Here is a 27,262-nt window from a genome sequence, read left to right as displayed (position 1 = left end):
GTTTAGGGGTTCTAAATGCAAGATGCTCACTGAGAGAAAAAGGAAGTTTTGAGGAATAAAAACTGTAGCCTTGGATTGTCTATACTACAGCTTTATGGACTTGATTAAAAGATAGCTCCTAAGTATGTTGAAAGCCTATTAAAGCACTCCATGGCTTCCCTTTAGTCGGAGCTATGCCAGACCAGAAAGCCAGGTGGAATGTCAAACTGTCAAGGATAATGACTTCTATTTTTAACTAAGCATGTTAATAGTAGTTCCAAGAAATCCCTGAGGTAAAAGTACAAAATTGGTAGATATTTTCCTGTAGTTAATCCAGTTTCCACAGAGATATGTCAAAGGTCATGTGGTCAGTCTTTGAGGGGAAGACCATAAAAACAAGGGTCATAGGCACTTATGCTTTATCCTGTTTTGACACAGTATTTATTTCTGATTTTTTTTTTTGCTACCATGAAATTGTTTATAGGCATCCCGTATAAAAGAAACTCTTCTTCTGCCGTCTATCTTTCTAGTTTCACCTGGCACCAGTCTCCATTTTACCATGACTGACCCCCACTGATCTTCCAACTTCTCGACATGCCATGACAGTTCCATTCAGTTTCTTTTAGATCTTTATTGCTTCTAATTTATCTTACACATTTTTTATTGCTGGGATAGAAGGTCAACTTAAAGAACAAAAGATTAATTTTCACTTACAGTTTCAGAGGGGTAAAGTCTATTATGATGAGAGTGAAATGAAACCTGGTAGGGAAGACATGGTGGCAGGACCAGGCTGTCTAGTTACGTTGTATCCAGCCTCAGGAAGTAGAGAGTGAATTGTATGTGGTAAATGTATACAAAGCCTCAATGATTGCTCCATTGACCCCCATCTACTCAAGAAGCCTCCATTTCTTAAAGGTTCCACTGCTTTCTCAAACATTAGCATTACTAGCTTGGGACCAAGTATTCAAAAATTTGAGTCTATGCATGACATTTCACACCCCTCAAACTATGTCATTCTACTTGGAGTCCCCATACTTTTCCTATGTTGTGGTTATTGCTTTTTGAGATAGGGTTTCTTTGTGTAGCCCTGGCTGTCCTAGAACTAGCTCTGTAGATCAGGCTGTCCTAGAACTCACAGAAGCCCACCTGTTTCTGCCTCGCAAGTGCTGGGATTACAGGCATGTACTATCATACCTGGCTTCATTGTTATCTTTTTATACAAAATGCATTCAGTCTAATTTCCAAAGTCTTCACCATTATTCAAAACTTCAACATCTCTTCAGACTAACCATGCACCATGAACCCCTGTACACTTGTACACAATGATGTAAAGCATACTTTCCCAAACCAACAGGTCATGAGCAAGAAAAAAAAATCCAAACCTAAACAAGGCTGAAACCCAGCAGGCCAAACATCAAATCATGAACATCTACAACTTTTCATTTTCAAAGGGCATAAGTAGCCCCGGTACTCCAGTTCAGCTGCCTGTATCATTACAGTGCTTCATTTGGGAGTTAGCTCCAGCAGGCATGCAGCTTTCTTTGCTTGACATCCCATGGTTTTGTTCTCTCCAACATTTTGGGATATCAATTATTTCTTAGGTATCACCTTTACAACTTCTAAAAGTGGTCTCTCCAGGAATCCTTAAAGGAACATGTTATTTGAATTTACCCATCCTCAAAAACTAAGGTACAAGACTCCATTACTTTTTGTGATGGTTTGTATACGCTTGGCCCATAGAATAGCACTATTAGGTGGTGAGTAAGGCCTGACTGGAGTAGGTGTGGCCTTATTGGAGTAGTTGTGTCATTGTGGGAGTGGAATTTAAGACTCTCAGCCTAGCTTCCTGGAAGCAAGTCTTCTGCTAGCAGCCTTCAGATGAAGATATAGAATATTCAGCTCCTCCTGCACCATACCTGCCTTGGCATAGCCATGCTCCCACCTTGGTAATAATGAACTGAAACTCTGAATCCATAAGCCAGCCCCAAATAAATGTTGTCCTTATAAGAGTTGCCTGGGTCATGGTATCTGTTCTCATCAGTAAAACTCCAAGACACTTCTTCAATCTTGTATTTTATGTTCTTGAAAAACCAGGACCATGTAGACCATATTACTGCCGCCTCAGGACATAGTTTGACCAACATGGACCATAGTGACATGTTGGCAAGAGGCTTCCTCATTGAGAAATATCACCAGTTCCCAGTTTTGATTTTCATGTAGAATATGTAAGTTTCACACATAACTTTTCAGTATAGAACTAAAACTTTTAAAGAAAATTTATATGATGTCTTTGGACAGACGGTTTCAGGAATACATGTGTTTCCACATCCTCAGTGATGAGATTCTAGACATATATCACCAAAGAAAGCTTTATTACATGGCTGTTAGGGTTCAAACTCGGGTCCTCATTGCAAGCATTCTAACAACTGTGTCATTTTCCTAGCCCCTAGAACTAAAATCTTTAACTTACTGGAGTATTTTCCTATATTAAGTGCCCATGGTTAATGGATCATGGAATATACACACACACACACACACACATATATATATATATTATTTGAAAGCATTTACATGCAACCTTCTCAAAATTCAAGAGCCATTAGACTATAATTCTAAGCCTTTGGGAGCTATTTCACTGTCAAGCCTTTATTATCCTTTGGTACATCAGAGAAGCCTTCCCTAATGGCTTCATTTAAGATATATTATTGTACCCCATAGAGTTTGTTACTATTCCTATGTTGATTATTTTCCTATTTAACCTTCTCTATCTTCCTGATAAGAATGTAAATATTATAAGGCAATGGTCCCTGTCTATCTTCTTAACTCTGTGCTTCTTGAGATTTCTACAGTGTTGGACATTCCCAAACTGCTTAATTTGTTTGTGTTAATACAACATAAATTTTTCTAGTTATTTGTGATAAAAAGAATATATTTTCTCATAGTTCTGGAGGATCAGATATCCACAAAGCATCAGAAGATTGAGTTTCTGGTGAAGGCGACTCTTCTTTGAAAATTGGGACTTATTTCTGAATCTTATTGAACAGAAAAATAAAATCTTCAAACAACAAAGTTGAACGGCTATAGGGAAGGATCATTGTGTCCTCACACAGCCAAAGGTGGAAAGGCTAGAGTCTGAATACTAACTGAAGCCACATTTTTCTTATCAATCCCTAAAGCTACCATCATTACACTGATAACATATGAAGTTTAGAGCAGACACTTTCAAATGAAGGCAGTTAATGTTCACTGGTTGCTGTTGGCAACAATCAGCATGAGTGATGAATCTTTGTACTATATATAATAATTTTTAAAAAAATTAACATCCCAATGGAAATGTTCTTTAAATTTGCTTTTAAATTATAGTTTACAATGAACATGTATTAATGGCAACAAATATAATTTAATTTAGTTTAACTTATTCTACATAATTTGAACAAAATATCTGGTACATTGGTTAAGTTTTTAAAGAAGGAGTTCTGGTTTATTTTCATCTGTTATAAATATCATAAATATCTTCCTTCAAAGGCTGTTAAAATAAGCAACATGAACAGGAGTAACTTTATTTTTGTTTTACATCCAAGTAACACATAAATTGCATGCTAAGAATTGGTACCCAAGAAAACATCTTTATAATGTTTCAGTGCTAATATAGTGTGTGGTTGGGGAGAAACCAATGTATATGTAAGGTAGCTCTGTTTTAATAGTGTATGTAGCCTATAAATTGATAAAAGTTAAAACTGTGCTGTGTGTGTTTTTCTTTATAACTGTACGTTCCAGTGGTGTTTTGGAGCTAATTTATACTAGCTTGTGAAGTTGACTGTGGGTCAGAGATGTGACTGTGGGATGGAAACCCCATCCCTCACTTGATGTCCTGGCTTCCTGCTGGAGGTGGGTTCTAAAAGTTCCCTCTCCCGACTCTAGGGCATTTCATATAAGGTCCCTTCCTTTGAGTCCTGGGAGTCTCTCATATCCCAGGTCTCTGGTGCATTCTGGGGGATCCCCCCACCTCCTACATCCAAATGTTGCCTGTTTACATTCTTTCTTCTGGACCTCAGGGTTTCAGTCCTTTTCCCTCACCCAATATCAGATAAGGTTTCCCTCCCCTCACCCCCATCCACTTTCCCTCCCATGTACCTCCCTCCCTCCCCACTTGTGATTGCTTTCTTCTCTCTTCCAAGTGGGACTGAGGAGTCCTCACTTGGGCACTTCAGCTTGTTGAGTTTTTGGAGTTCTGTGGACTGTATCTTGAGTATTCTGTAGAGTTTTTTTTTTGGGGGGGGGCGGCTAATATCCACTTATTAGTGAGAACATACCATACATGTCCTTTTGGGTCTGAGTTACCTTAATCAGGATGATATTTTCTAGTTCCATCCATTTGCCTGCAAAACTCATGATGTCCTCATTTTTAATAACTGAGTAGTATTCCATTGTGTAAATTCTGTCATGGGACATCTGGGTTGTTTCCAGCTTCTGGCTATCACAAAATTGTTCCTGTCTGAAACAATTACAGGGATGGAAATGGAGAGGAGCCTGAGGAAAAGAAGGTCCATCAACAGCCCAAAGTGGAATCCAGCTCAAGGGGAGGTCCCAAGGCCTGACATTTTTACTGAGTCTATGGAGCACTCACAAAAAGGGATATATCATGACTGTCCCCCCGAAAGACCCAACAAGCAGCTGAAAGAATCAGATGCAGTTATTTGCACCCAACCAATGGACAGAAGCAGCTGACCCCTGTTGTTGAATTAGGGAAGGCTGAAAGAAGCTGAGGAGAAGGGCAACCCTGTAGGAGGACCAGCAGTCTCAATTAATCTGGACCCCGAGATCTATGAAACACTGGACCACCAAACAGACAGCATACACCAGCTGATAGGAGTCCCCTAACACACATAGAGTAGAGGACTTCAGAGTCTGTGTTCATTCAGAGATGATGCACCTAACCCTAAAGAAACTGGAGGCCCCAAGGAGTTTAGAGGTCAGGTGGGGTGGAAGGTAGGGGCATCGATGTGGAGACAGGGTAGGGTGGGGAGGAGGTGTGGGATGTGGAGCAGACTAAGTGTGGATGGGGGCGGGGAATGGAATATAGAGTGTAAAAATAAATTAAAAGTAAAATTTAATTAAAAAACTGTTTCTATAAAAAAAGAAAGTTGATTGTGTATGTCTTCCAAATTTCACCCTCAATGGCATCAAGCTAGTAACTTTAACTTTGACATGATTTGCCCATAAGCATCAGTAATGTCACAAGTCAGTGCTTCATTGCACCTCATCTTCATACTCGGAAGGAGGTTATGAAACATTTACTGTTATGCTATAGCATTGCTGTGATGCTTTATATTCATTATTAACTTGGTTAGATGTAGAGTCACTTATCACCAAGACATATACTTCTGGTCATCTCTGTATAGGCATTTCCAGAGAGGTTTAAACTGAGGAGAGACATAACTTAAGGATGGTTGGTACCCAGCCATCAGTGATTAAAGCACTTGCTGTGCGTGCATTAAGACTAGAGTTTGGTTACTCAGAACCCATGTGAAGGATGGATGAGATCTCAAAATGTGGAGATAGGATCAGTGAGATAAGTTGATTAGTGAGACTAGCTGTGTATCTGCAAGTTTTGGGCTCAAGTCAAAGTTCCTGCCTCAATCCATAAGGTAGAGAGTAGTCAAAGAAGACACTCTGCATAGGCTTCATGTCTCCATGTGCATATGCTCATACATATAAGCACATACCACATTAACATACACTCTAGTTCTTGATAGATGTAGACATAAACAAGTTCCAGTTGCCATATGTTCACTACCGCAATCAATTGTATTAGCCAAACTCTAAACCAAAATAAACCTTTCATCTTGAAGTCACCTTTACCATCAATTTAGTCCCAACAATTGATCATGGAATTCAGTAAATAAGTTACTTCTGATTTTCTTCAGTTTTTTACATTTATTCTTTATTTTTATGTGTACACACATATACAAACACATACAAGTGGAGGAGGAATTAGTTCTTTCCTTGTACCATGTGAACAATCTCCATAGTCCCTAGGTCTGATGTTTGTTTTAAAAATATGAGTTTCATTTCTACGTTTTCAGTATATTGCTAAAAATTTGGGGGAAATTTTATAGGGTGTGTGTGGCCATAAATCTCCAAAGATTTGTGTGTTTTTATATCCTTAGTACTGGGCTTCTAAGTACACATCACCATGCTAGTTTTATTTGACGACTAGCATTCAGACATAGGCATTTATGTGTGCTAAGCACTTTACCAAACAACTCACCTTATCAGCCCCTAGAATTAAAGCTTTTTCACTGACCTGGGAATCTTTCTGTATTCAACTCCCATGGGTGACAGGTCATGGAGTGTATGTGTTTTTAAAGTTTAAAAGCACTTACATGCAAACTCTTACAATTCAAGGGCAATGGGGGTGTACAAATGACATTAAGATAAATGGGCTCTCCTTGGAATCCATATTTATAATACATTTCATAAAAAAGGAAAGAAAACAAGGAAGTAACCATGAAAGAATAAATAGCTCTACAACTAAAGCAAAAATTACAATATGAAAAATATAAGTACAGCTTTAAAGGATAGCTGAATAGAGAAGGTTTCACTGGCTTGTAGTGAACACTCTTGTGATGGTTTTAATATGCCTGGCCCAGGGAATGGCACCATTAAGAAATGTGGCTTTGTTGGAGTAGGTGTTGGCCTTGTTGGAGGAAGTGTGTCAGTGTGGGGGTGGGCTTTGAAACCTTTCTCCTAGTTACCTGAGGATGCCCTGTCTGCCCCTGGCTTCCTTTGAATGAAGATGTAGATCTAACTCTCAGCTCCTCCCACGTGACATGTGTGCCTGGATGCTGCCTTGATGATAATGGACTGTACCTCTAAACCTGTAAGTTAGCCCCAATTAGGTGTTGTCTTTTATAAGAGTTGCCTTGGTCCTGGTGTCTCTTCACAGCAATTGAAACCCTAAATAAAACACTCATTCTTACAGCTCATTCTTAGTCGGTAGAATGTAAAGAACCACCCAGATTGGTTGGCAGTATACCAAAGCTGAACCAAGTGACATTTTTCCTTTTTGCATTTTCCTCTCTTCCATTTTAACCTCTCTCTCCTTACAGTTAGTACTATGTCTTTGCATAATCTATAGATAATGAGTCTCTACCAGGAGTCAGCACATTTTCTCAGTAAAGAGCCAGCTAATAAATCTTCAGGCTTTGTGGGTCATAAGATCCCTTTTTTACAACTACTCAACTCTGCCATGGTAACATGAAAGCAACGATAGATAATACAGAAATGAATATGCTATGGCTGTGAGCCCATGAAACTTTAGAAAAACAGACAGTCTACTAGATTTGGCATGCACTGGCTCTGGCTTGTTGACCCCTTGTCTAGACAGCAAAATGTTGTGGGAGTATTATTCTTGCTTGAGAAATGCTACTGTATGTATAAGGCACTGTTTACAAAATTAGGGATGGGAACAGACACATGAATTACAACCACCTATCATCCATCTGTTCTCTGTATCTCTTAGTTCATATAGATTAAATAGAGGATTTGATTGTTCCTTGTTCAGTAAGAATTTTAACATTATTATAACTATTATATATCATTCCATCACGTCAGAATATTACAAGTAGTATGTATTTCTCATTCTATGCCAAATGTCTTTTTGAAGAATGGCTTAAAACCATGCTTTATTTTGTCTTGATTTTGTGGTAGAGTCTATGTAATGTAGGCTAGATTGGCAAGAAACTTGGGATCTTCCTGTTTCAGCCTCCAGAGTCCCAGGCTTATAGGGATGGGTTTCATGCCAGCTGAATGGCATATTCAAATAAGTAGAAATCTGGTCCCATAACAATGAAACCTATTTCTTTTTGAGATAATTAATTTTAAACCATTAAATTAAAAAAAATAAGAAAAACAAACATTTGCCCAATAAATTGTCTCATTATTTAGTATGTACCTATGTGCCTCTATTATTCCATTCCAGAGAAATGGAAGTTCATTGAGAAGAGATTTAAAATTGGGACATATAAAAGGAAGTCCTCCCTGAGCAGTGATGGTGCATGCCTTTAATCCTAGCACTTGGGAGGTGGAGGCAGGCAGATTTCTGAGTTCGAGGCCAGCCTGGTCTACAGAGTGAGTTGCAGGACAGCCAGGGCTACACAGAGAAACCCTGTCTCAAAAATCAAAAAAAAAAAAAATCCTCTCTGAGTTCCAAATAGTGTTACCCCAAGTGACAAGTGATAGTATAGTTACCAGGTGCAAGGTTATATAAGTAAGAGCACAGAGAAGAATCAATGACTCTACACCTCCCAAAGTTTTCGGCCATATCTCTCATACAGGTTCTATATGTCTGTTAATGTGGTTGTTTAAAGAGGCTTGGCCCTTGTTGGAGTGGGTGTGACTTGTTGGAAGAAGTAAATTCCAGTGGGGGTGGGCTTTGAGGTCCTATGCTTAAGCTCTGCCCAGGGCAGAAGATTCTCCTTCTGCTTGCCTTTGGACCAAGATGTCAAACTCTCAGTTCCTTCTCCAGCACCATGGCTGCCTACATGCATGTGTCCCACAGTGAGGATAATGGAGTGAATCTGTGAACCTGTAAGCCAGCCCCGATTAAATGTTGTCCTTTATAAGACTTGCCTTGGTCATGGTGTCTCGTTACAGCCATGGAAACCTTAACTAAGACAGTTAATACTTACTTATTTTTAATGAAAGAAGGCATAACACTCCTCTCTACATCAGTGTTTCTCAACTATTCTGATACTGCTACCCCTTTAATAGAGTTCTCCATGTTGTCTTGACCTCTAACTCTATAGAATTATGCTGTTGCTACTTTATAACTATAGTTTGGTTACTGTTATGAACTGTAATGTAAATATCTGATATGCGGGATACCTGATATGTGACCCCTGCAAAAGGGTAGGTCAACCCGCTATAAACCTACAAGTTGAAAACAACTGATTTACACACATAGTTCTATATATGAAGCAGTGACTCCTAAGCAGATAACAACTGGGAGAGTGTCTAAAATTTCAAGGGAACTTATACTACTAAATGTCAGACTACTACAAGTTATATGCAAGAAGTCAGCTGGCCCTCCCTGCAGGAAGTGCCTCAGTAAGCTCTTATTACAGATGGGAATGTCATTTATCAGTATGTTTGGGAAGAAAAAACATGGTTAAAAACTGCTGATGGGAAATAGCTTGATAAATGAATATATGCATGAATATAGATGATAAAAGACAGGGCAGGATTTATGCATGTATCTAGGCAGATGAGAAAAGTTTAGTAGGCTCATTAAATAATTATAGCCCAATGAATATATCAAACTACTAATTCCTTTAGTTTTGCCTTGTGTACTTTTGCTGTAAGATGCAGAAATACAAGATTGCTAGTGCTCAGAGCATACTTTTGAAGGCAATCAGGAAGCATCAATATTTGGGATCCACTAAGACTGTTCTGTTAAGTCTTCTTCCTTATAACTTAGTTCGAGTCAAGTTCCTTTTTCACAAGGCATCTAGACTGAAGGGGAAATAAGAGCCACACGCAGAAGTGCACAATAGAGATGATGATAGGTCTCCAAAAAGAAGTAGAGTGTGCCAGGGATACTCATACCTGAGAGATGATATTATCCCGGGGCAGAGCATCAGACAAGGTTCATTCCTTTTCAGATCACTCAGTTTGTTTTCCAAGTGGAAAAGGGCAGTTCCTGTGCTGTTAGATAAGTTGGGCACTGATGTTTGGCTCTACTCCTATTTCAATAGGTATTACTTCCCTTTCAATGTATGGCTTGAGTAAGTTCTTAGGGTTTTGTTTGTTTTCACGATCATCTAGCTAGGTAACTCAGGTTAGCATTGAACTTGTGATCTTCCTGCCTCAGGCTCTGGCACACTGGGATTACAGTTGTGTGCCACTACACGTAGTTCTTCATCATTTTGTGTCTTTTAATTTTACATATTATTATTCCTGTTTGTGTGAAACCTATGTGAGTATGAATATGGGCACGTACATGCCAGAGCATGTTTATGGGGTTCGGAGCACAACTTTCAAGAATCTGTTCTCTCCTTCTACCATAGGGTCTGAGGAGCAAACATGGGTCTTGAGGTTGTGTAGAAAGCACTTTGATACATGGACATAAATCTCTCCAGTCCTCAGTTGTTTTCTTAAAGGTCAGGTTGTGTTAACAGAGTCACAAATTTCTCTATCAGAGTATTATTTTCCCCAAAACAATAGATAACAGTTTGAGGGAAAATTCTATTCTCTCAGTCTACCACCCTCTGCCCCAGAGTGCCTAATACTTGTGGTCGAGATTATTTGGGTGTTCGGGGAAAAGTTAGGGAGAACCTCTGTTCCACAGCTGCCATTCAGCAAGTGAGGAAGAGACATAGAGTGGCTACACACACACACACACACACACACACACACACACACACACACACACACACACACAGGGCGGAGGGGGAAGCAGAGAGAGAGAAGGAGAGAAAGGGGGAAGGTGGAGGGAAGATGGGAGGGAGGCAGACAGAGGAGACAGAGGCAGACATCTACACACACACACACACACACACACACACACACAGAGAGAGAGAGAGAGAGAGAGAGAGAGAGAGAGAGAGAGCCAGCCCTTGGCAGCTGGGATGTGGGTGGTGAAAGGGTGAGAGCCCAGTGCTAGCTGAGCTGGTTTCTGCTTCAAGTGCCTGCATGTCAGAGGGTGAGTTTGAAGCCTCCAGCGTAGTTGGAGTTAATTCCCATTAAGCTGGACTCCTCCCCTCTCTCCCAAAGGTAAAGCAAGGTTTTCAGGCATCACTGCAAAGAGCAACTGGGAATCCCATCCCTGTCTGACAAGCTGTGAGAAGTTCTTATTTTCTCTCTCTCTCTTCTCAAATCTGAACCAGGCGAAAGGGAACAAGTCAATCAGCCTTCGTGGTTAGAAGGTAAATATGCAGCTTGGGCAAATGCAACTGAAGCAGCTGGAAGAGACCCCTGCTTTGCTCTCCCCTTGCTCAGCCCTTCTTGCCTGCTTCCTTTCTCAGGCTTCCTGTCCTTTCATGTCAAAGCGCAAAGAAGTTGGTTTTCTTCCCAAGGGCAGCCTGCTGTAGTTTTACTTCCTCATAGTTGGTTGTTTGCCTAGTCTTATGAGGGGATCAGTGCTGGTTTCTTATTTCATATTGACAAGGTTTGAAGACCTAAGGGTTAAGAGCAAGCTGTGTTCCCCCAAGGGACTTGGTAACCTGAGGAGAGGAAGGCAGACTTTCCCTGGGAGTAGAGGGAGGGATTTTGTTCTGACTTGTCTATCCAAGTAAAAAACGGATCTGATTTCCCGATGTGGTAGGGCAATGTCTTAGACTCGCTTAAATTGAAATTACAGGACTGAAACAAGAATCAGGTTAAACTAATGTGCAGATGTTGAGGTCAGTAGGGCTGGAGTTAAATCTTGGCATTCATTTGGTAGCTGTGAGTTCCTACTATGTGCCACATGTGATTTACAAGGAAGCTGAAAGGTGTTAATTATTAATCCATGCTAAGAAAGAACACTTAGCCAAGTGGTTTTATTTTTTGGTGGGAAAGAAAAATAGAAGCCCAGGAGCAACAACTGTTAGAGGGGATTCAAGGAGACAGGATGGCGTGGGAGAGGGCTGATTTTCTTCTGAGTAACATCAAATTATCTCTATTATTCAACAATGCTGTCTTCTTTGCTAGCATGGAAAAGAATTTATACCAACCCTGTTGTTATGTAATATATACCATGTATGATATGGTTTACTTGTATTTCATGCCATTGTTTCCAGTGAAATAGAAACCCAAAGGGTTGAAGTGATTTCCCCCCACCACACCCCATATTCACACCACTTTAAGGGGAAGACTTCAGGAGTCTGCATCATATTTGACTCCAAAATCTCACTCATTTCCACTAAATGAGTATTCCCTCTTCAGTCCTGAGTTTCCATCAGAAAAATTGCAATTTCTCATGAACTCAAGTTTGGTGAATCTGAGGAGGGAGGGAGGGAGAGAGAGTGAGTGAGAGCGAGGGAGTGAGAGAGAGAGAGAAAGAGAGAGAGAGAGAGAGAGAGAGAGAGAGAGAGAGAGAGAGAGAGAGAGATCACAATTTCTACTTTGAAAAAGCATCTAGAGTGATTTTGATGCAGGGGAGTTAGAGAGCTCTTCATTCAGAGACTTTTTTTTTCCTGTGCCATGCAGCATCCTAGCTATTTTGAACTGAGTGCAAAACCATTTCACCTGCCTTCTAGTTAGCTGTGGTGGCATTTTATTCTGAGGACCTGGAATAGAAGGTTCACTGCATAGCAATAGCATGGTGTAGTTATGAACCTAAAGGTGGTGGAAAATGCATGCCTTTCCAATCATTCATTCCCTTGTCGCTAAGGCTTTATCCTTATCTTGAAAGAGCAACTGAGGGGCAGCTTAGAATGGCCTGATAGTCTGTGGGAAATTCCCTACACAAACAGACCACCACTGAAGATAGGGCACTGGGATTCTGTGCAACTAGATTCCTCTCTGTTTGATAAAGCATAGACAGATAAGTGTTCAGGAAGTGGCATTTTAGGATCAGGAGAAGCCCATATGGAATTTAGGGAAGTCACCTGAGTTACATTTTCTTTTTAAAAAAATCTATGTATTTTATATATGTAAGTACACTCTAGCTGTCTTCAGACACACCGGAGGAGGTAATCATATCCTGTTATAGATGGTTGTAAGCCACCATATGGTTGCTGGGAATTGAATTCAGGACCTCTGGAAGAGCAAGCAGTTAGTGCTCTTAACCGCTGAGCCACCTCTCCAGCCCCAAGTTCCTACATTTTCAACCTCAAACATTGGAGAAAGAGAATGGTCTAGTATTTAATGTAGCATTTTTGTTTGTTTGCTTTCTTGGTTTTGTTTGTAAACTCTCCCCTCCTCTGTATAGCTAACTCTGTTATGTAGAGGTGACCCTCTAGGTTTTTGATTAAGTTGACTGAGTGCACTACAAAGGTTCAGGGGCAAGGTTGTATCAAAACAACCATCTCAAATGTCTAAATTTTTGATTGCTCAGGTGGTTCTCTGTATCCACTTACTCTCTTGCTTCCTGGATTGAGTCTCGTATTGGCTTGTAATGATCTGTACCTTGGGATGATGAGATCCAGGTAAATAAACAAACTAAACCAACCCATCTGGTTTTGCAAGTCTTACTATGAGAGACAAAAAAAAAAGAGAGAGAAGGGATGGGTGAGGTGGGAGGCCCAGGAGGCATTTTAGCAGTTTTGAAAACTGAGGTCAAAAATAGTGAGATGTTCTTAGAGTCACAAAGCTACTGGTAGAGAATAAAGCCCATTGAGCGACATCATCTTGAGGGAGAATCAAGCACAGAAGACCTTGGAGCAATTGTTATTGTAGAAGAGGAAAAGCTTCTAAGAACATAAGTGGCAGAAGAGGTTGTAGAGCAATGATTCGGTTACATTTTTTTTCAAAGTTATGTTGAAATGAGAAAGGTCTATAATGGGTAGACTGTCTATGCCTGTTACCCAGCCTGATACGAGAGAACTATATCTATTAGACATATATGTCTATACATCTTGCTCATTTCCTAAGAATATGTCATCACTGAAGAAGAGGTACATACATGTACCTGCCTAGAAGCTGAAGAAAAAGACCTGTTCATACTTCTTTACTTACATCAATACCAATAAACCTATTCTTCATACAAACATGTTTGCAGCCATTTTTGCTACAGCACCTACAGCTCAGAGATGCTTTTGTCTGAATCCTGTTGCCCTTGGGAACAGTTTTACTTCCTTCTAACTCAAAATGTGTACAATGCGCTTTAACGGGAATGGACAGATTGGTGTCCTTCTATTACGACTGGAGAAGAGATGAGTTAGGCACAGGAGTCAGCTTACCTCTTCCACTGGGCAAAATGTTAGCACAAAATGATTCTAATTTAATTGATATTAATTGCCCAAGGAAAAAAAATGGGTAATGGTTGGGAGAAAGAGAGAGAGAGAGAGAGAGAGAGAGAGAGAGAGAGAGAGCAAGAGATCAAGAGACACAGATGCGGACAGGCACAGACAGATAGAGAACTCAATTTGAGGGATGGAAAATATACTAATAAAAGAACACATCACAGCAAATTAAATGTTCTACCCATCAATTCTTCAGCAATGGAAGTACTATGGTATTGCCTGGATTTTTATAATGCAGTTTATCTGTAAGCGAAAGAGAAAGAGAAACAAAGTTGCCAGGGCATTAGGATAAAATGAAGAATGCCATTGTTTTCGATAGTTATTGAAGTAAGAATAAAGTGACTTATTCTTCTGGGAATGAACTTGCCCTTGGATTGCTTTAGGAGGCTGTCAGAAAGGGGATTAGTTTATTGCAAGCGATGCAAGTAAAACTGGTTGCTAGGCTGTGCTTCCCTGCTCAGCCACTGTGAACATGCACTCATATTCCACATGCTCTGCGGAGTCTCTGTCTAGCTGTGGCTAAGCTCAGCCCACTTTTATTAGTTTTCCAGATTAAAAAAAAATAAGCAACGAAACTCCTGCCACCTAGTAAGTCAAGCACCCATGATTTAGAGAGACATAGACAAAAATATCTACATCTCATCTTTCCAATATTGAATTTCCTGGTCAGTTTGAAGCTCATATCATGGGAGTCATGGAGAGAACCCATTAGGCAGTTAATCTATGGCAGTGTTTCTCAACTTGCTGCCCATTGATGATGTTGGCTTGCAAAGACTCTAATTCTAAATAATGGTGGCCATCTCAATCCAGGTAGTTTCAGATTTTCTGAATTTGTCACAAAAAATTCCACATTCCAGAAAACCTCCAGTCCTGAGCAGCCTTTGTTCACTCCACTCTTTTTTAATTTAATTTTTTTATTATTTTTTACTTATTAACTTTATATGCCACTCACTGTCTCCCTCCTGGTCATGTTCCCCCCTCCCCTTCTCTGATCAGGTACCCCCCTCCCAGGTATTCTCCCACCCTGGTGCTTCATGTCTTTGCAAGGCTAGGTGCTTCTTCTCTCACTGAGGCCAGATAAGACAGCCCAGATAGAAGAACATATGCTACCTTCAGGGAACTGCTTTTGGGATACCCCCATTCCAGTACTTCAGAACCCACATGAAGATCAAGCTGCATACCTGCTACACATGTGTGGGGAGGCCTAGGTCCAGCCCATGTATGATCTTTGGCTAGTGGTTCAGTCTCTGAGAGCCCCAAGAGTCCATGTTAGTAGACTCTGTCAGTCTTCCTGTGGAATGCCTATCCTCTTTGGGACCAGCAATCCTTTCTCCTATTCTTCCATAAGAGTCCCCAAGCTCCATCCACACTTTAGCTGTGGGTGCTGCATCTGTGTGAGTGAGCTACTGGGTAGAGCCTCTCAGAGGACAGCCATGCTAGACTCCTGTCTTCAAGCATAACAGAGAACCATTAATAGTGTCAGGGATTGGTGCTTGCCCGTGGGATGCATCTCATTGTTGGGCCGGTTATTGGTTGGTCATTCCCTCAGTTTCTGTTCCATTCCCTCTGCCTGCATTTCTTGCTGACAAGATCAATTTTGGGTTGAAAATTTTGTGGGTGGGTTGGTGTCTGTATCATTCCACTGGGAGTCTTGCCTGGCTATAGGAGGACTCACATTTCTCTTATGGAAATTCAGCTTTAAAGCACTTAATTTAAATTCTAAAAGACAGTGAGTTTTTCTTTAGCTAGATACATTTATATTAACATTTAAGGGTTTTATTTCTTATACCTTGGCTTCAGAATTACACTTTTGAAAGAAAATTAAGGTGGTAATGGTTGCTAGTGTTATACTTCATTTAACAGCCTTGTTTTTCACAGATGAGGTTCAAATTATATCAGAATCTTTTTCTCCCTGTCTATTTTCATACATCTGAGAATGTATGAGAATACATACTGCATAGTCCAGGATGGCCTCGAACTCCCAACTTAACTCTTTTACTCTCTCCTGTCCTGTGATTTTTTTATGTGTACCACTATGCTTGGCTTTCTTCCTTTTCTTATATCATAGTCTGGAACTACTCACTGCTTATACTCTCTTTCTCTGTCTCATATTCTCTGCCATTCATCCTAGTTGTTATGCTAGAACTTTTCATCTTAAGATAATGATGTCAATGGGAGACATTAGTTCAAGTACAGGGCCTGCATCTGCCTATGCTTTTGTTATACTCTATGTCTTATGAAATGGGCATTCCTCTTAACTTCTCTGCCTTCCTTGAAATTCTTCCATCAAATCTGAAATACTTTTGAAAATGTGGATGTGAAACCAAGGAAGCTTTTATTTGTAATAATACAAAGTGATATTAGAAATGTGGGGTGTGGAGTGGAACACTACCCAGGAGGAGAAGGTGGTAGTTAGGGGAGTGAGAAATGAGAACTCTTTTAATGAATCATCCTTGGGAAAGTCATTTGGCTTACTGACCCCCCAGTTTGCTTATTTGTAAATGGAGGGCTACTACTTTTCATACAAACCTAAGAAGATTTCTGAGCACCGCACATGAGAGAATGAGTCCAGAAAATGTTGTGATGATGATGCTGGTAGCTGTTTCCTAGCTTTTGCTTTCTCCCCATCTGGTCTAAGCATCTTCATTAGGAAAGAAGTCCATCATGGGGCACTGACTGTGCTTTTCATATTCTTACAAACGCCAACCTAACAAGCAGATGCATTACCTCATTGCGGTAAAACATACCCGACTTCTAACAGCAATTACTCAAACCAGTTCCATTCTTTCCCCCCACTAGCCTTCAATCCCTCGCCACATCTTTCTTTCATTCTCTCAACTCTCAGGCCAAAAAGCCTCATCCTCGGGAGACCAGATCCTGGTAGTTTTTTTTCAAACCCTAACATTCCAAAGTAAGCACCTGCAATTTATGATCTCAACTCTCTTCCTGCACAAAAACACACAGCATAAAATACATATGTATCAAGAAGGGAATTGTGATGGAGTAAAAACAGAGCGTAATACTGGGAAAAAAATAACTAGATTCTGGTGTGTCTTATGTACCTCACTAGCTTTTACTCTTGGGTAAATAACTTCCTTCTCATACTCACATCTGAAAAATGATGGGGGAGGGTAAGCTAGCATTGAGTGGTCCCCACACTCTGGTCTAGTAATCATCAGATCAGGTTTCTGGTTCCGGTGTGTCTGGTTACTGTGACTGGAAAAAAAAAAGCACTTCCTGTTTTACTGAGCCAAACTCACCCATATGTAAAGCCAGAAGGCCAAATTAAGTGATTCATGAAAGTTTCTGCCAATCTGGGAGTTTGATGATCTTTTAAAAAGAAGTTCATTAAGCAAACATGAATTGTAACACTACTCTGTGCCAAGTACTATTTGAGGATGCTTATAAAATCACTTACAGCTAGATTCTGAGACCTCCAAATACAAGTGATGTTTGCTCCTGTTGGTCTCCAAAATTAGCATTATAGTGGTCTCATACAGGTAGTCCCTGACTCTCCCTGTGATATGGGTCTCCAATTTTCAATATCATTACTTATAACTCCAAGCAGTGCTGATGAATCAGAGAGAAGTTTCTGAAACATTCCACCATCTGCTTCCTAGAGACAATTAACAGTGCTTTCATCAAGCTGCAGTGTGCTCTCTTGTTGCGTTAGTAGAGAAACTAGCCAGAAAGCAATGGCAGGTTAATGTATTGGAAAGGAAGTGGTTGATTTTTGACAGAGGAAATCTGGGAAAGCCATTTGTGAACTGGACTGAGGCTACTAGCCCTGGAAAGCCGGTATTATGAATCTAAGATTACTTGTTCCAATGGGGGATCTGGAAAGACCCATGCACATGCATATGTGTGTGCTGTGGTGTGTGTGTGTGTGTGTGTGTGTGTGTGTGTGTTCCTTTCCAGAGAAAGACTTATTTTGAAATATTTCAGAAGATGAGACACTTTCTCTGCTGTATCCAGTAAGGGATGTGGATGAATTTTTGGTAGTTAGTCTAGGAGTAAGTGCTGCTGGGGTGTGAGTGCCTTTTGGTCCTTTTGTGGGAAGTGACCCAGTGATGGATATAGGAAACAAAAATAGGCAACTTTTATCCTACCAGTTTCACTTTGGTATTTCTGCGAAAAGTACACACATGGTTGGTCACTCTAAGTCAAAAGGAAACATCTTAAACTGCCCTCTTATGTCTTAAATAGGGTAAGGGGCAAGTCTATGACTTGTCTCACTCTTACTTTATAAAATAAACTGAGTCACAAAGTCATTCAGCTGGGTCCTCAGGGACTCTTGGGACAGCCTTACTTTCAGACTCCCTTCTTATGACTGGTTCCATGTTATATGTCAAGCATTGTAAGCTAGGTAGCTAGCTGATTAGGTTCCATTTGGGTTGCCATAGCAGTCACTAATTCAATTCTGTGACTTTTCTACTGCAGCCTAGCAACTTAGAAGGAAAGGATGGTGAAAAGCAATATCTCACAAAGACCCAAATGACATTTGAGAGAACGATCTCCTCAAGAACAAGATCCATACAGCATACCTGTGAGTCCCAGGACCTGGCAACCTGATGAAAACAGTCCAGTGAAGCCTACATCATAACTTGATTTTTGCTGCTGTGAACCATCTCATCTCCCCATCCTTGCACAGAAACCCCGAGACCATGAGGAACAGCCTTACTATGGTAGGCACCTTCTGGGCCTTCCTGTCCCTAGTTACCGCTGTGGCCAGTTCTACCAGTTACTTCCTTCCTTACTGGCTGTTTGGATCACAGCTTGGAAAGCCAGTATCTTTCAGCACATTCAGGAGATGCAACTACCCTGTGCGGGGAGATGGGCACAATCTGATCATGGTGGAAGAATGTGGGCGCTATGCCAGCTTCACCGCCATACCAAGCCTGGCCTGGCAGATGTGCACGGTGGTGACAGGTGCTGGCTGTGCTCTGTTGCTTCTGGTGGCATTGGCTGCTGTCCTAGGATGCTGCATGGAAGAGCTCATCTCTAGAATGATGGGGCGTTGCATGGGAGCTGCACAGTTTGTAGGAGGTAAGACTGTCCCAGGGATGGAGGAGGATGTGGGGATCTGGGGTGATAGAAATTTGGGGTAATTTGGGAACTATGATATTACAGAAAAATACACTCTTAACTCTTTTACGATGTTTGAGTCCAAGGCCATGAATAAGAATTTCCTTGAAATTCACAGAAAAATAAGATAGCAGATAGACTTGATATTAATGAATTTGTCTCTTTTTGACACTTAGAGGATGTCCACATAATAATATTGTCTAAAATAGATGTTAATGTAGAAGAGAAATGAACAGTGATCAGTAGAGGTGGGTGATGAGATAAAGGAGACCAGACAACAGACACAAAAATACAGTTGAGTGGGAAGAATACATTCTGGTTCTATAGTGCAGTATAGAGACTGGAGTCGATAGCATTTCATTATCTAAATATATAAACTCAATGAGAAGATCTTGAGTTCTTCTAGATATGTGTCAATTAACAATAAAATAATACCAAACAGAAAACATATTTTATTACATAGTTCAGCTTAGTGCATAGTTACAGTCTATGCAATATAACAGTTCTGAATGTAGCGAAGTTAATAAAAATGACTATTATACATTTTGCCTTCAAATAACAACATAATACTCTAGTATATTACTACTCCCACATAAAGGTGAGGTCTATGAATTTTTCTCATTAGTAATTATCTCAGAGGATAATGATCAGGTAAACATATACACAGCTGCTAAAATACCATTTATCCCCACCAATGAAATATACCTCTAATAGTAACATGCTATTTATTATCTAAACAGACAACACATGACTACTTTTTGGTCTACAGTCAAGGCTAGCCCCATCTGGTAGCCATTAAACAAGTTTACCCAGATTTTTTGTGGCTCTGATCTACCCTTTTTTGTGTTTTCCTTTATTTAGGCTCCGCTTAATTTTAATGCAGTTGTCCTAGGATTCAGGTAGCGGGAGGGTGGTCTAAAAAAAGCAAAAGGCAAAGCTGGACAGACTCCAAGAAGGCAATGAGATTAACTTAATTTCAGCCAAGAATAAAAGGTAAGTTTAGATAGGCAAATGTATGTAAACATTTGCACTATTTTGTATGCTTCCATGGGACATTATTAAAAACTGCTGGTAAAACTCACTGCTGAAGTTTGTTGATACAAGTTTTGGACTCCTCATCCACTCCATTCATACTATTTCTATTAGCATCACAGTGTGGTGAGAAAGGCTGGGAGACTTGGATTTCACTTGTTTTATGACATGGACCTATGCAAATGATATGAATTTTTCTATGCTTCATTTCAGCTGAAGATATTCCCTGGAAATATGATTCGTATCTGCATTTTTCCTTTTCTCTCCAATGACTGACTGCATTTAGCTGTTCTTGGAGTAAGACTGAAGTAATTGCATCAGTCCATCATTACAATCTTACTCCAAGAACAGCTAAATGCAGTCCTATATCCTCTTTCCCATAAAGGGCATTTGTTATGTCTGGAGAAATTGTAGTTATTAAAATTCAAGAAAAGTGCCACTGAGAAACCCCTTGCTTTCTAGTTCCCTCTTTATTCAGTTTTACTGCAAATCTTTCAGACTGGTTGTTATTTTATTTGCACGTATATCTTAATTTTTCTACTTTTTTTTCAGATAAATATTTCCTAGAGAAAATCTGGTTGATTTCTACAGTAGTATCAACTAGTTACTAATTTCTCATGGAGAGTTTCATGAGTATTACAAATCAGCTGTTGGCTCACTTTTTACCTATATTTGTGGGCACACAGAAGTTAACCCACCATGTCCTTGAGCAGATTTCTTCAGAAAGTGAAACTTGACTGATAAGAGATGTGGTGTTTGCTATCTGTTGGGACAGTGGGAACATTGGGAGACTTGGGTTGTATCATGACAGCGTTTCTCTGTGTAGTCCTGTCTGTGGAACTGGATCTGTAGACCAGGCTAGCCTCCAACTCATGGAGACCTACCTGCCTCTGTCTCTTGAGTGCTGGTATGAAAGGCATACATCACCATGCCCCACTATTTCTAGACTTTTTCATACCTGTTATGTCTGAGCACCCATCACTTCTATGTAACAACTTTGCTTCACTTGGATTTCTAAGAGTATCCAGATGAAAGTTAGGACGCTGCAAGGGGTAGAAAGGGGAGGACAGTAGCAACAGCATCTATAAAACTGCAGTATTAGCAACTTCTCCTCTAAGCCCCCTCCCTCTTTGGAGCCCATCTGAGACTTTTATATTTAAGAATCTCTGTATAAAGCATCTTTGCTGATCTCATCTAAAAGATCTAGAAATTTGAAGGAAAATGTTGAGGCAAGATGTAAAATGATAATGGAGATTTTGACATTTCCAAGCTGTCTGGAATAAAACTTTAGCTAAGTTGACAGATATTGTTTGAAAAGAAGTCAAAAGTGAATCGCATTTGGGCCTCAAATGATTTTGCCAACCTATGTTCCCTAAGACGCTTGTTCATAGGAATAGAGTTACCACGTTTACATCTAGGTGAGTGTCTTTGAAATCAAGAGTGAAGTGGCATCTTCAGTAGTCTTTGAAAGGCAAATGATGTTAGATGAAATGTAAAAAGCTTCTACACATCTAAGAAAACAATCAGTAGAGTGATCAGAAAGCTGAGAGTATGAGAAAAAATTCTTTGTCAGCTCTACTTCAGACAGGGAGGTAATATCTAGACTATACAAAGACCTGAGAAAAGAAACACACATACACACACAGAGATAAGCTGTCAATCAATAAGAAAGGACCAGGCAGTTCTCAAAAGAAGAAACATAAATGGCCAATGAATATTTTAAAGTGGTCAACATCCTTTGCAATCAGTTAATGCAAATTAAAATTGATTTGGGAGTTGATCTCTCCCAGTGACAAAGGCTATCATCAAAAAATACAACAATAAATTGATGAGAATGTGGGAAGGAGGATAGACTGCTGAAACTACTATGGAAATAAGCTTAGAGGTTTGTTTGTTTGTTTGTTTGTTTTTCTCAAAATCTAATAATAAGAAATACCATATGAACTAGCTATACTAGTATTGAGCATACACCTACAGGACTATAGTTCCACTTCAGAGACAAGTGTACATCCTTGTTTGTTGCTGGACTTTCTTCATGATAGTAAGAAAGTAAAATCATTTATATTCCTATCAACAGATGAATTGGTAATGAAAATACCGGTATGTACACACAACAAAATTTTACTCGACTGTACTGAAAAAATGAAATACTAAAAATTTGGGAAAAAATAAATGGATTATGACTTTACATTAAGTAAGATAGCCCAAATTCAGAAATACAAATGCTGCAAGTTCTCTCAGGTGCAGATTCTAGCTTTTAATGTATATATATTCACATGCACAGGTAAGCACACACACACACACACACACACACACACACACACACACACACACACACGGATGTAGATCATGAAATGAGAAAGAAGATGGCAAGAAGAAAAAGAAGAGATGAAGTGGGAAAGAGGTGTGGAAAGAGGGAAGGAGGGAGGGCTAGTGAACACATGTGACCTGGACTATCAGAGGTGGAAGGGTACAAGGTTGGGGTACGATACAAGAGAAGAATAGCATACAAAGATCAACATCAATTATATCTGAAGACACTTTAATGAAGCAGAATACCTTGGATGCTAGTTTAAGGAGAAAAAGAGTAAGGATATATTGTCAGGATTATCCCCAGACAGAGAAATGATATTGCAATAGACTGCTAGAATTTTGCAGTTTCCCTTTTTGTAGCTAGCCAGAAAGCAGCCTTCCAAACCTCCTTTATGGAGACTGGTGAATGTTAAGGTTGTATTCCATGGGAAAGAATGGTGAGGAGTACTTGGTATTATCAAATTTTCTAGGATCCACTTTGCATTTGACCACTGCCATCTCTTCAGAGCATGTGAGTCAGACTTTGAGAGAAAAAGGCTTCATCAGTGTCAGGAAAGCAACCATGGGCAGTATTTGTAGCTCCATGGATAGTAGACAGACTGACATACAAATAGATAGATAGACAGAAAGATAGATAAATAGATAGATAGATAGATAGATAGGAAGGTAAAGAGCTGTGGGGTTCAATTTGTGCTTCTCGTGCAGTCAGGAGAAATTGATTTTGTTCCCTAAGCCTAACTGCTTCTCGGCAGCTAGTGCATTAACCGAAATACATCAGGGGAGGAGCCAATTTGTTTCAGGTCTGGATTATCTCTGCCAGACCCCAAACCACTGAAGAGATGGAAGATCCATTAAGAAATCCCTCCTCCCCCTGCCTGACTCTTGTTCCATGGTCTGGCAGCTGCCCACAGAGATGAGTGGTGGGAAGTGGGAGAGACAGGAAGAAATAAAGAGCTGCTGGCCTGACTCATACTCAGCAAGGTGACCTGATGGGGCCCCTGGGTCCCATTTGCTCCACCTGCAACTGATCCACTTGGCCAGGCTAGGGTCCAGAGGGTCTTCCACTGGGGCCTCTGTGCCCTGTTCCAACCAGTGAAGGAAACATCTGGCCAGGAGATTATTTCAACACTGGGGATGCTGAGGTTTTTAACCAGCTGGCTCTCAGTCCCCAAGAAAATGATCATTATTCCCATTCCCTCGTGTATAAATATGCAAGATGTTTGTGAATTATCTTTTCTCTTCAGTGAGAACTAAACAAAGAGGGAAAAGGTGAGAAGTAAATGTAAGGGACTTCTTGGCAGGCAAAAAAGTGTAAGATGTTGGATCAGGTTACTTGAGGAAAGCCAAGAATCTTTCTAGAACGGAAAATGTATTGGAATCACCTGGGATGCTGAGAAGAAGATGAACTCTCCAAGGCTCCAGTTTATTTTTCCATTTTGATATATGCAGCAACAGGTGGAAAGCAGTGTGTTTTTTAAAAAATATATTCCCAGTGGCTCTGAGGTGGAGTCTTTCCAAAACCCAAAAGCAACTCATTGCCCTGGACACATACTTTTTGTTAAAGACATAGAATTTAACAGATTAAAACAGTCACTAGTGCATATCTATGTGTAAGGTCACAACATTACATGCTCTGAGCTGAATCAGTAGGCACTTCAGTTGGTACTGAAGGCAGATAACTGAGAAATTGATCTCAGGAATGATATCGTCTCTGAAAACCGTTATCTTTCAATACATGTGTACAGTGTTCAGTGGGCCAATCAGGGCAATGAAGACTTCCATCATCTCAAATATTTTATCAGTTACTTTGGGTGAAAATGATTCATACCACTACCTTACTTATTTTGAAATGAAACATACAGTTATTACATTTATTGTTAACTTATTGTCACACTACCATACAATAGGGCATCAGAATCTGTCTAACTGTAATTCTACAAATTTGTTCCACACCAATTAAAAGAAAATCACTAACCTTTCTTGAAATTATAAATATCTTCTGATGTTTCACCAGATTTTGTACCATTTATTCTCCCTATGCTGAGAATGTATTTTAAAAGTTGCCTTCTGTTTGTTAAATAGTACTTGAGGATGTTTGCCTACTAGTCAGTAGTCACAAGAAAGCTGACATTTAGGTCCTTAAAGTACCTTTTACACTCTATTATTTTGTCTGACTCCCCCCCCCCCATTCTGTGGATGTCAAGGGACAACTTGAAAAACTTGGTTCACTTACCCCTCCCTTCCACCATGTGAGCCCTGGGCATTGAACTCAGGTTGGCGGCAAATGTTTTCTTCAATTTTCCTTGTTTTCCTTTTTAGGAAGAAATTCTATTGGGTTGATTTGCAGGGCAGATTGTGCACCACACACATATGAAATACCTATGGTGTTTGTTGATGCACATAGATTCATGATCGCTTCAGCTATGACCAGGGCCCTGGTGATCGACTTTACACACACCCTCTCAGGGTGGTTTAGTTTTAAACATATACTACAACATGTCTCAAACATGTCCAATCCAGAACTACAGTAGTACAGATGATGCTGAAGCATTCTGCATACTGAAATCTCATTCTCAGGTCTCCACTGTAAAAGCTTTAAGCACGATTACAGTACAACCTAAAAGTGTTTAAGGAAATTCTCTCCCTTTTGTTCATAGAATTGTTTCTTTCTGTAACTATTTCTGCCTGAAGATATTTACTCATTGCTCAAAGGCCAGATCCAATCCAATGTCTCTATGTGAAGATTCATTGAAATTTCACCATCTCTAGCTGATACAAACTATCCTATAGCATTGACAGAGAATATCGGGGCAAATGAATGGGGGAGGAGAACTAGAAGGACTATATATATATAGTTGTAGAATCATGTTTTCTAGAGTAATGCTTTGCTTGAGGTTGTTGTGAGAGAAATAAGCTGAACAAGTTAATAACTCTGAGCACCAACTTTGCGTTTGTTCAGAGTAGTCCACTCACTGGGCACAGTGGAGCACGCATGTAGTCCCAGTCATTTGGGAGGCTGAGACAGGAGGATTGCTTGAGTGCAGGAGTTCTGGGCTGTAGTGCGCTATGCTGATCTGGTGCCTGCTCTAAGTTCAGCCTCAATATGGTGACTTTCCAGGAGTGGGAGATCACCAGGTTGCCTAAGGAGAGGTGATTCACCCCAGGTTGGAATCAGAGAAGGTCAGAGTAGTCCACTCAAGCCCCATAACTATCTTGATTGGAAAGGCAGGGGACTTGATGATAGTGGTGGAACTTGTAACAACGTGGCTGGTCACTTACAAATGGCGAACAAGGATGAAGCAGTTTTGTAATAGTCAGTGAAATGGATAATAATTTTCAGAAATAAGCATCAGACACCGACCTATTGGGGGATATGTACTGGAAGGAGGGTTTTATAGCTGTTGGGCCACAGGAAATAGTTATTCTGGGTGACTAGGGAATCTGAGACAGAAGTATAATGTACTTGGAGGGTTTCATGCTGGTTTAGATTTACCACCTAAGAGGGTTTGTTTTGATGTTTCTCTTGCTGTAATGCCTGAAACTGATCAATACAGGTCTCTGTGTGGTCAGTGAAGGGAATTCTAATTACAGTAATACATTTTGTATTAGCAGCTATATTAGATGGGGAACAGGTGAAGGGACATGAGATGGTGAGATGATGGTGCATCGAGCATTATTTATCTAGAAGGAGAGAGGAGTGATAATCCTACCCTCCAAAAGTCTTTTTTTTTTTTTAAAAGCAAATGAGACTAAGCTGGAATAGACTACTACTACCACCATGTCTTAGTCAGGGTTTCTATTCCTGCACAATCATCATGACCAAGAAGCAGTTGGGGAGGAAAGGGTTTATTCAGCTTACACTTTCCACATTGCTGTTGATCACCAAAGGATGTCAGGACTGGAACTCAAGCAGGTTAGGAAGCAGTAGCTGATGCAGAGGCCACGGAGAGATGTTACGTACTGGCTTGCTTCCCCTGGCTTGCTCAGCCTGCTCTCTTATAGAACCCAAGACGACCAGCCCAGAGATGGTCCCACCCACAAGGGGCCCTCCACTTGATCACTAATTGAGAAAATGCCCCACAGTTGGATCTCATGGAGGCATTTCCCCAGCTGAAGCTCCTTCCTCTGTGATAACTCCAGCCTGTGTCAAGTTGACACATAAAACCACCAGTACACACCACTACTGCTATTTCTTCTCCTTCACCTTATTCTCCTTTTCTTTCTTCTCCTTTTTCCCTTTCTTCTCCTTCCCCTACTTCTCCTCTGTACCGGCTAGATTTGTGTCAACTTGACACAGGATAGAGCTATCACAGAGAAAGGAGCTTCAGTTGAGGAAATGCCTCCATGAGATCCAACTGTAAGGCATTTTCTCAATTAGTGATCAAGGGGAAAGGCCCCTTGTGGGTGGGACCATCTCTGGGCTGGCAGTCTTGGTTCTATAAGAAAGCAGGCTGAGCAAGCCAGGGGAGGCAAGCCAGTAAAGAACATCCCTCCATGGCCTCTGCATCAGCTCCTGCTCCCTGACCTGCTTGAGTTTCGGTCCTGACTTCCTTGGTAATGAACAGCAGCATGGAAGTGTAAGCCAAATAAACCCTTTCCTCCCCAACTTGCTTCTTGGTCATGATGTTTGTGCAGGAATAGAAACCCTGACTAAGACATCCTCCTTCTCCCTTCTTGCTTCTCCCTTCTTTTTCTACTCTTCCTTGTCCTCGTCGTCCTTGTCCTCCTTTTTCTAGATAGGTTCTTAATATGTATTCCATACTGGCCTGAAAATTGCTTTGTAGAACAGGGTAGCCTCAAACTCACAGAGGTCTACCTGCCTTTTCCTATTGAGTGCTGCGATTAAATATGGCCACCATGATACCAGTACAGGCAGAAATCTCATGGTTAGAAAGGAAATAAAA

At 40.4% G+C, this 27,262-nt stretch overlaps 1 protein-coding gene across 5 annotated transcripts in view; it reads left to right on the top strand.

Moving 5' to 3' along the window:
* The window catches only part of Lhfpl1 (lipoma HMGIC fusion partner-like 1), an 82,034-nt gene that overhangs the window by 12,691 nt on the left and 42,081 nt on the right, over nt 1–27,262 (top strand). For 2 of the 5 annotated variants that reach the window (XM_030251332.1, XM_006528801.3), the window contains exon 2: nt 18,369–18,974. In XM_030251332.1, coding sequence (XP_030107192.1) covers nt 18,593–18,974 — 382 coding nt within the window. In that variant the 5' untranslated portion in view covers nt 18,369–18,592. The other 3 variants (XM_006528800.3, XM_006528803.3, NM_178358.4) reach the window with 3 other exon arrangements.

This window comes from Mus musculus, chromosome X, assembly GCF_000001635.26.
Source record: "Mus musculus strain C57BL/6J chromosome X, GRCm38.p6 C57BL/6J".
Classification (NCBI taxonomy): domain Eukaryota; kingdom Metazoa; phylum Chordata; class Mammalia; order Rodentia; family Muridae; genus Mus; species Mus musculus.
The sequence above is the reverse complement of the archived record's forward strand: the minus strand, read 5'-3'. Positions and strand labels throughout refer to the sequence as shown.